At 36.7% G+C, this 9817-nt stretch overlaps 1 protein-coding gene and 1 long non-coding RNA gene across 2 annotated transcripts; both read left to right on the forward strand.

The window, feature by feature from the left end:
• Positions 1-440: 440 nt before the first annotated feature.
• On the forward strand, positions 441-8560 carry LOC128620572 (uncharacterized). The gene is made up of 6 exons (XM_053645729.1): positions 441-746; positions 5194-5297; positions 6603-6651; positions 6796-6945; positions 8123-8287; positions 8380-8560. The coding sequence occupies exons 1-6, from the start codon at positions 671-673 to the stop codon at positions 8538-8540; spliced, it is 705 nt and encodes a 234-aa protein (XP_053501704.1). The 5' UTR covers positions 441-670; the 3' UTR covers positions 8541-8560.
• Positions 8561-8706: 146 nt separating this feature from the next.
• Positions 8707-9725, forward strand: LOC128620573 (uncharacterized). Its single transcript, XR_008388165.1, has 3 exons — positions 8707-9060; positions 9332-9364; positions 9478-9725. It is a non-coding gene; the product is annotated as an uncharacterized LOC128620573 (long non-coding RNA).
• The last annotated feature ends 92 nt before the right edge of the window (positions 9726-9817 follow it).

A 9817-nucleotide genomic window follows, 5' to 3' on the forward strand; every position in this document is an offset into this window, starting at 1 on the left:
TTAACATAAACCTATTACATTATGGAATCTGTTGGCCAGTACCAGAGTGAGTGACGAGTGGTCACAACTCTTGGGTAGGATTCAGAGGAGAAAGGGAGGTAGTAGATATGAAAAGTGTCATGAGTAAATAAACTGAATAATGGGAATTTATAGGGAGTTAACTAGGAATAAAGTGGAGCTTCAGATGTGGTTTGTGTCCCAAACTTCTTTTATTTTTTATTCATTTATTTATTCACATCATAAAAGAAAAAAAAAATGTGTTGGTAGGTACTGATATTAAAAATATTCTAAATGCCTAAACTTATATATTACAGTTTATTTTGACACATGAGGAAAAAAAATTGTTCTCGGATTGACGGACAGTTTAATTTTAATGCACCTCTTATTTGACGAATGGCCTTTTCCAAAAAGGACACAAAACAAAACAAACTAGCAAACAAACAATCAAACAAATATAATAATGGTGATGATGAAACTTTAGATAAGTCTGACTGGACAGTATTTATGATAATTTCACTTGCTGAAATGTAATTTTCCTGCTGTGGTAATATAGGATTCTACTGGAGAAACTTTTAATTGGCTGTGAAAATGTTTGTTTAAACAGAGGCAGAGCCATGGAGTAGTTCAGAAGGAATGCAGTACAGTATAACGCAATAGGATCACTTGTCACATGGAATTTTACACAGAGACACCACAGAGACACCAGATGAAGTCCAAAATCTACCTGAGCATCATGGCTAATAAAGGTAAGTTACATATTTTTAGAAATGCAGCTTTACTAATAATTTAAAATGACATTTTGCTACAAAGGAACCATTTACATTTAAATGTGTCTGTTTGTGTAGAAGGAAACATGTCAGACTTGTTTGGATTATAATTACTTACTGGAATCAAAAGGGTTGTGCTCTACCCTTTCATTTGATGTAAAATTTTTCTTCTAATTGAATTAGATGAAATACTCTTGAAATATCAAGTCTATAGTTAATCTGATCAGGTGTATCACAATAAACATAATTTTAGTGTGAACTATTCTTTAAGAGAAGTCCAGCTTTGTTTCCTTAATTTACTGCCAAATTAAAGCTCTTTCCATCCATTCTCTTACAGAAACCCACTATCAAGAATTAGGACAGTTAAATATGTAATGGGGTAATGCTATTCATTTACCAACAGAAACAGTAGAAATGGTCATAATGATAATATGAGGAAATAAAAATAGAAATAAAAAATAAAAAGAAGTAAAAAGACAACAGTGACTCTCCAATACCATCATACAAAAGCCTTGAGGAAATTTGTGCAAGAACAGTGAATACACTATATGACAAAATGTTTGTGGACACATGACCATCACATTCAGCTGTGCTTTTTGAACATCCCATTCCAGATTTAGTCTCCTTTTTGCTGTTATAATAACCTCCACTCTTCTGGGAAGGTTTTCCACTAGATTTGAGAGTGTGTGGCTGTGGGGATATGTGATCATTCACTTAAGAGCATTAGTGAGATCAGGCACTGATGTCAGGTGAGGATGCCTGGGGTGCACTCGGTGTTTCAGTGCATCCCAAAAGGTGTTCAGTGGGGTTGAGGTTGAATTCTTCCACTCCAACCTTGGCAAACCATGTCTTCAAGGAGCTCGCTTTGTGCACAGGGGAATTGTCATGCTGGAATATGGTCCCTTAGTTCCAGTGAAGGAAAATCTTAATGCACATCAAACAAAGACATTGTATACAATTGTGTGCTTCCAACTTTATGGCAGCAGTTTGGGGAAGGACCACATATGGGTGTGATGGTCAGGTGCACCAAATTCTGGCCATATAGCGTATTTTGGAAGAACTGTGAATGTTTTTGGAAGAACAGTGTTCATCGCTCCAGTACAGTTCAAGAGACTTGTAGAATCTCTACCAAGGCTCACTGGTGGCTGGTTCTGGTTTCTCCAGAACCTGGTGGCTCAACACCTTACTACAACACTGTATGGTGTTTTGTCTTTTAATTTATCACCAGACTGCATTTTGATGATGGTGGCGGAGAGTACTATGGTGTTTTTTAATTCAGTTTTCAACTTGTTTTTCTCAACTTTTAGAGGGCGTGGTTGGGGCGGGGGTTTCTAGGAAGATCTGTGGAATGTCTGGCAAGCAGTGAAAAATGACAACAGTGTGTGTGTGTGTGTGTGTGATAAGGTTTGTATTTGGTGTATAATTCTAGAACATAAAAGGATATAAAACATTAAAGTACGTGAAGCATGCCATCACCCAAGACCATACAATTTGTTGAGAAGTCAGGCCCTAGGTCCAAGTTATACTTTGTGTGAAATCATCTGTGCTGGATCCCCGCTAAGGTCTCTGTTTTAAAGACATAAGGTTCAGTAACTGCTGAATCTAGATGGTATTTCCAAATACGTTATTGTTCCACTTGACTAGTATCTGTTAGGACAGGTAGGCTGCAGAACAAGTTTAAAAACAATGATATCTATCCAAAGCTGACAATGAATACACACAAATCAGAACATGGTGTACTTAGGGTTGTGGGACTCAAGTCCAGTCTTGACATGTATTGACTTGGACCTGCCTCTGATTATTGGAATTTGTACTTGTACTTGTCTCAGTTGTGGGCAATGGTCCTACTAAATGTGGTTCTGGCCTTATCCAAAAGTCTATAAAATAACGCTTGTGTTGTTTTTTTTTTTTTTTACATACACAAAGTTTGACAATAAATCATTCTTTCTTTTTTGAAAACAGCCTAATTGTTAATATAATGCATGAATGAAGCAAACTAGTTGAAGTAAAGCTCTGGCCTCAAAAAGCATTTGATGGTTTTTGGTCTCACAATTTTGTCTGGTTATAGAAATGATCCAAGCAGGCATCTGTAGGCAGAGATAAACTCCAGTTTATTTGATCTCATTTTCATTTAGACTTGATCTCTACCCCCTTGGTCTTGACGATGATTTTGATGATGGTGGCGGAGAGTACTATGGTGTTTTTTAATTCAGTTTTCAACTTGCTTTTCTCAACTTTTAGAGGGCGTGGTTGGGGTGCGGGTTTCTAGGAAGATCTGTGGAATGTCTGGCAAGCAGTGAAAAATGACAACAGTGTGTGTGTGTGTGTGTGTGTGTGTGTGTGTGTGTGTGTGTGTGTGTGTGTGATAAGGTTTGTATTTGGTGTATAATTCTAGAACATAAAAGGATATAAAACATTAAAGTACGTGAAGCATGCCATCACCCAAGACCATACAATTTGTTGAGAAGTCAGGCCCTAGGTCCAAGTTATACTTTGTGTGAAATCATCTGTGCTGGATCCCCGCTAAGGTCTCTGTTTTAAAGACATAAGGTTCAGTAACTGCTGAATCTAGGTGGTATTTCCAAATACGTTATTGTTCCACTTGACTAGTATCTGTTAGGACAGGTAGGCTGCAGAACAAGTTTAAAAACAATGATATCTATCCAAAGCTGACAATGAATACACACAAATCAGAACATGGTGTACTTAGGGTTGTGGGACTCAAGTCCGGTCTTGACATGTATTGACTTGGACCTGCCTCTGATTATTGGAATTTGTACTTGTACTTGTCTCAATTGTGGGCAATGGTCCTACTAAATGTGGTTCTGGCCTTATCCAAAAGACTATAAAATAACGCTTGTGTTGTTTTTTTTTTTACATACACAAAGTTTGACAATGAATAATTCTTTCTTTTTTGAAAACAGCTTAATTGTTAACATAGTGCATGAATGAAGCAAACTAGTTGAAGTAAAGCTCTGGCCTCAAAAAGCATTTGATGGTTTTTGGTCTCACAAGTTTGTCTGGTTATAGAAATGATCCAAGCAGGATGCAAGTGCAGATAAGAGCTTTTAATAAAGAGATGCAGGCAGACAAATTCAAATCATGAGACAATAACATGGTCAAAAACAGGCAATGGGTCAGGCGATCTGCAAACAAGAAATCGAGAAAAAGGCGATCGAGAACAAGAAATAAGAAACAAGATCAAACAACATGAATCAAAACGAGGAACAGGGTACAAATTCTTGGTATGGTGATAACACTCAATACTTCGCAAAGACTGAATGCCTGGAAAATCCTTTTAAACTGTGGAGTGATTGTTTGTGAGATTGGATGCAGGTGTGCGTGATTAGAATGAATGAGTGTTCTGGGAATTGCAGTCCATGGCAGCCATGTTTGTAGGCCACAGTACAGGATGGAAAATGTAGTCACTGGTTTGCTGTTATACGACACTCATGATCTGACTATATGGTCTCTAGTGTTAGAAGTTCATATCAGGGTCGGACTGGCCGTCGGGAGAATCAGGGACATTTAACACATTTTTCATATTTTACAGACCTCTTGAATTGGTTGTGCTGGTAGTCCATATGTTGGGTGTGGGAGGCCTAATAGTGTGTACTGCTCTGATATAGCCTGTGATTACAGTGCTGATATACTGGCATTTTGGTGCTTTGGTACCATATGCAGTTCATGTTGGCCTTTGTCCATGCGTTCTATTGAAACTCAGTGGAATCAAAGCTGATGTGTTTTGCTGGAAATACAGCTCAAGGCATACAACAGCCCATCCTATAACTTGCCATGACCAGTCTCTATGTTGGTTACTTCTTCATATTAGTGGCCATTATCACATTCATCATTGAGATCAGCATTGGGTTTTTACTAAACACGAATGCTGTAATCTGTTAAATGTACTGTATGTTTGGTTATATAATGCTGTATCTTTAGTGTGCTGTATGTTTGGTTATATAATGCTGTTGCCCTGACAAGCTTTTAACTCTAAATGAATCATTATCTTTTTCTCAGAAGCGGTGGGTAGAGCTATACACAGTGAGTTGTTAGTCATTACTGGGAGTGGTAACCATAAAAACCAGTTTCTTAATGATATTGTTCCAATGATTGAACAATAGACAATTTCAAGACCAGGATTAGCCGAAATCCTATAAAAGGATGTAATAGAAAACTAGCTACATGAGCACCAAGAACTTTAGGCTACTGTTCACCATAATTCTCATAAACAGTTGAGTTTCTTCAGCAGCAGAATTATGTGCAAAGTCAGCAAAAGATACATTTGGGACTCTGAATAAAGTCAAGTATAAAGATTCAGCTGTTCTCGAATAAAACATACACTGACTTAGAATAATATTTAATAAATTTATGTGAAAATTACTCTGCAAGGCTACATTTTTCATTTCTTATCTTTGTTTTACAGGGAAGAGGCCAGAATGTTTCCTGAGATTTTTTGCCATCCTGCTCATTTATATGCAAGTGGTGAACTCACAAGGACTCCCTGAAATTTCAGACATGATTGTAGAGGTAACATTTTTAAAACTGAAATATGAGTTAAAAAGAAAACCAGGCACTATCAAAGATTTCTACATGTAAATGAATTTGCCTAAAGACAATAGTGTCTAAATTACCAGTAGATTTGAAGAGTGACTTGATTAGTAGTTCTGTACATACAAATGCATATTTGTGGGCGGCTGTGGCTCAGGTGGTAGAGCGGGTTGTCCACTAATCGTAGGGTCGGACGTTTGATTCCTGCCCCACATGACTACATGTCGAAGTGTCCTTGAGCAAGACACTGAACTTCAAGTTTCTCCCGATGGCAAGCTAGCACCTTGCATGACTGCTTTGCTACCATGGGTGTGTGAGTGTGTGTATGAATGGGTGAATGAGTTTAAGTGAAACAGTGTAAAGTGCTTTGTAGAACCGCTAAGGTTAAAAAGCGCTATATAAGTGCTGACCATTTACAATCTGGAAGTACTCCGGATTCCATGTACAAAAAGTACTAAAAATAATTTTATATATGATAATGTGTGTGTGTGTGTGTGTGTGTGTGTGTGTGTTGGGGGGGGGGGGGGTACAGTGGCTTAGTGATTAGCACATTTGCCTCACACACTTTCAGGGTTGAGTCGATTCCTGCCACCGCCCTGTGTGTGCATGGAGTGTATGTTCTCTCTGCTTCAGGGGTTTCCTCCGGGTATTCCGGTTTCCTCCCCAGTCCAAAGACATGCGGTGTAGGTAGATTGGCATTTCTAAAGTGTCCACAATGTGTGCGTTTGCATGTGTGATTGTGCCCTGCGATGGGTTGGCACCCCTTCCAGGGTGTCTCGTGCCCCGAGTCCCCTGGGATTGGCTCCAGGCTCCATGCAACCCTGTGTAGGATAAGCGGTACAGAAAATGGATGGATGGATGAATATGGTCAATCCAAATACTATCCGCAGGGAAATAAGAATACATAAATGTTCAAGCTTAATAATTAAACAGTCAAGTAAGTTGCTCTGGATAAGGGCATCTGCCAAATGGCATAAATTTAAATGTAAACAAAGAATGTTGAAACATATGATATGTTTTGCATAGTCAGTTTTGATATTACTAGAAGTAAAGGCTTTGTAAGAAACATATATAAACTGATGACAATGTTTAAATTTCTTTCAAATTCCTGAGACTTTAACTGAATTCTTTGTAATATTAAATTTCAGTAATAAGTAATGGTAAATTTCAGATTTTTACAGCAATAAAGACTGCAAATCGTATATGTGATAAACATAAACATTATTATTACGGTAACAATTATTATGCAACTTTGCCTAATTAATTTTTCCCCTCAAATTTCAGTTGAGCTACACAGATGGAGAAATGAATCACTTAAGGGAAAAACGAGATGGTAAATAAAAATTCATCAAAATTATGTCTAAAAATCCTGCTATATGATTTTAAAGCAATTCTATATATTATATTTATATCTATGTCTGTTTTTTTCTTTTCATACCCATCACCTAAATGACCAAAATCACATTTTCATTTCCAGTGAACACGGATATACTAGAATACATTGTAATCATAGAGGTGAATGTGTCACAAGCGATTTTGTTTGAGCAAATCAAATCATCATTGGAGTCCATCAGTAGTTTCCAAATAGACAACACCACAGAAATCGAAAGCGTGAACATTACAACAGGTAAGCTCTGTTCGAAAACACCAACAACAACATGTTATTATTATTTTTCAATGTAGGTTCTTGATTATAAATGTATCTAAATCTAAGCTACTGTATTTGCTTGACACTATGGGAATTGCATCAGATGTGATGGAAGGATCACTAGCCCCAGCTGGGTTTACATTGTATGATATTCTGCTGTATAAAATCGCACATCTGGTTGCACTGATATCATGCAGAACGTTACTTTGAGATACAGTATGTGTTTTGTTAGCACAGTTTAAAACAGGTCCTAAGCCAAAATGGAATATAATGACCTGGTCATATAGCATGTTTTCAGTGATAGGCTGGAAGAACCTGTAAACGTTTAATGACACACTGTAAAGTCTCCAAAGATTCTCTAACAGCTAAAGGGTGAGACGTTCAGCAATTAAATAACCTGTCAGACCACAAATGATATAATATGTGGTAAAATGCAGCTTGTGTGAGAGTTTCGCTTCACACAGGAATTAGAAAGTTAAATTTATGCTGCATACTTCAATGGAAGAGATACAAATTGGTCAGTGCAACTCTAGTGCTTTCTCTCTCTTGAAATTAATAAGACAAAAAAAGTAGTTCAACATGTTACCCAGAAACTGCATAGTGCAAAATCTCTGTCTTGAAGACTTTCAAAGAACCGACACTCGAGACTTCTTATATGTTTTCTTACAGAAAGTTTGACCAAATAAATGATTACTGTCTATGTTTCTCGCTTTACACCTGGTGGTCCAGGGATAGACCGTGGATATTAAATTATCTTTTTATTATTAACATTCAATTATGTGGAATGCCTGCTATACAAGTCCCCGTGAAAGAGCTGTTACTGTAGTAACCACAACATATCTGAATAAGTGGATTAATAATTTATGTTCCAGTCAGAACTATTGTCAGAGCTGCAGTGCAAAACTCAAAAAAGTAACTGTAAAAAAAAGTACTGTAAAAGTAACAGTCAAAGACAAAAAGGCATGGATATCCAAATAAAGGGTAAGCCTACAGAGTAATCTAAAGCCAAGGCAAGGGTCAAAGCACAGTAAATACGGGCTCGATACTAACATGGGTCCTAAGGCTGGCAAGACTTCATAATGAGGCCATGCATGCATGCATAATTACATATTCAAGTTTAGTCCTAATCTTTTCTTTAAAATTCTCTTTTCCTCAGTGTGTCACCCAAATGGTTCTGAATATCAGTGCATTTGTGAGGATCAGTATTTTTGGTCATTTAATAACTGCATTGTGCATAATGCCTGCAATGACCTATATGAAGGAGTATGTACCTGTATCGATGTCTTTCCCAGTGATGGACAGATGTGTGTGACAACAAGTGGTAAGAGAAAAATTGTATATAAGTATATAAACCATAAAATAAAGACCTAAAATAGCATTTCTTGTATTCACATGCCTATTGTCTTTTTGTAGAACTACCATTATTTGATATTCTGGTTGAAATTGAGCTGAATACCACAAGCACAACAATGCTCGATGAACTGAGAAACCGTTTTGCAGAAATCAGTTTCCCAATTACATTTGGTCATGCAGCAGAAATTACAGATGTGGCCATTACAACAGGTAGGAGTTAGGCTGTGTATAAAAAAAATCCTATTAACAATATAGTGCAATATTTTTCGGGTGAGCTAATCTTGAAATTGTGACAAAAGACATTGGAGAATATCCAGTGCACGCTTTTAAATGCCAAATGCACCATGATGAAGTAGGATTCAAATAATGTAGCCTGATATTATAGAGTGACGAGGGAATTTTTGTGAACTATAAAGAGTGAAATGGCTTTGATGCTAACGATTTTAAAGTCTGTTTTGCGGACACATCTATAACGCGTCATAAGTGTTTTGTAATGAAAATGGGTATTGAAATCACAAAATCTTAGAAGCAGATAAAAAAATTAATACATCTTCTTACATTCCACAGTGTGCAGTTTGAATGGTACTGAATATCAGTGCAGGTGTGAGGATCAGTATTTCTGGCCATGTGAAAAGTGCAAACTATATGGGTCTTGTGGTAACGTCACCAATTCCTCTTGTGGCTGCATCAATGCTATTCCAAATGATGGACACTTCTGCCAACCAATCAATGAGCTGATGAGTATGTATTATATATAACACAAAAAACAAGAATGTCTGACTGATGTTCATTTATTACTTTATTACTATACAATGATAGCTATTAACTGTCAAATGCATGGTACTTCTAGAAGTTTTGTTTTATAGAACTGGACAGTTTGATGCTCTAGATATTTAAGTCTACTCATATCTTAACAGACATCAGTTTGAAGCTAAAGTTCTCATTATGAAGTAAAGAGTTGGTGAACATATTTATTAGTACTTTTTAATTATGGTAATACTTTACTTTATAGATAACTCTACATGTCCAACTGAACCACCCCCAGGTAAAACTACCCCAATAACTAACCGAAGATGTGAAGATTCTCACGAGTGTTACTTTACTTCCGTATAATGATGTAGTAAATTTATATGGAATTTCTCTTCACTTTTTTCTCAGCTGAATATCTGCTTGAGATTGAAATTAGCGCAGTGGATGTAACGGTCCTGAATCAACTGAGGAACATTTTGATGACACTCAGTTTACCTTCAATAAATAACATCAATATCACTGAAATTAACATCACTACAGGTAACTGACCTTTCAGTTTCTGCTCATTTTCATAGACAAATCTGTCAGAGATCATAATAGACCTGTGTTGTAATATGAGTCATAATTATACGAGTCAACATCAAAATAAAGTCATATAGAGAAATTTGGAGATTGTTTTCAAAGATTGTAACATATATATAGTCAGTATCTTATTCACTTAAAATGTTAATACCATGAGATAAGCTCA

Source organism: Ictalurus furcatus, chromosome 16 (genome assembly GCF_023375685.1).
Source record: "Ictalurus furcatus strain D&B chromosome 16, Billie_1.0, whole genome shotgun sequence".
NCBI classification, from domain to species: Eukaryota; Metazoa; Chordata; class Actinopteri; order Siluriformes; family Ictaluridae; genus Ictalurus; species Ictalurus furcatus.

What these genes read in the sequence shown, in the direction of transcription:
- LOC128620572 (XM_053645729.1), top strand. Translation starts at nt 671, where the DNA reads ATGGAATTTTACACAGAGACACCACAGAGACACCAGATGAAGTCCAAA. An exon ending in GAGCATCATGGCTAATAAAG is followed by an intron (nt 747 to 5,193) that starts GTAAGTTACATA and finishes TTTGTTTTACAG; the next exon opens with GGAAGAGGCCAGAATGTTTC. An exon ending in TTTCAGACATGATTGTAGAG is followed by an intron (nt 5,298 to 6,602) that starts GTAACATTTTTA and finishes CTCAAATTTCAG; the next exon opens with TTGAGCTACACAGATGGAGA.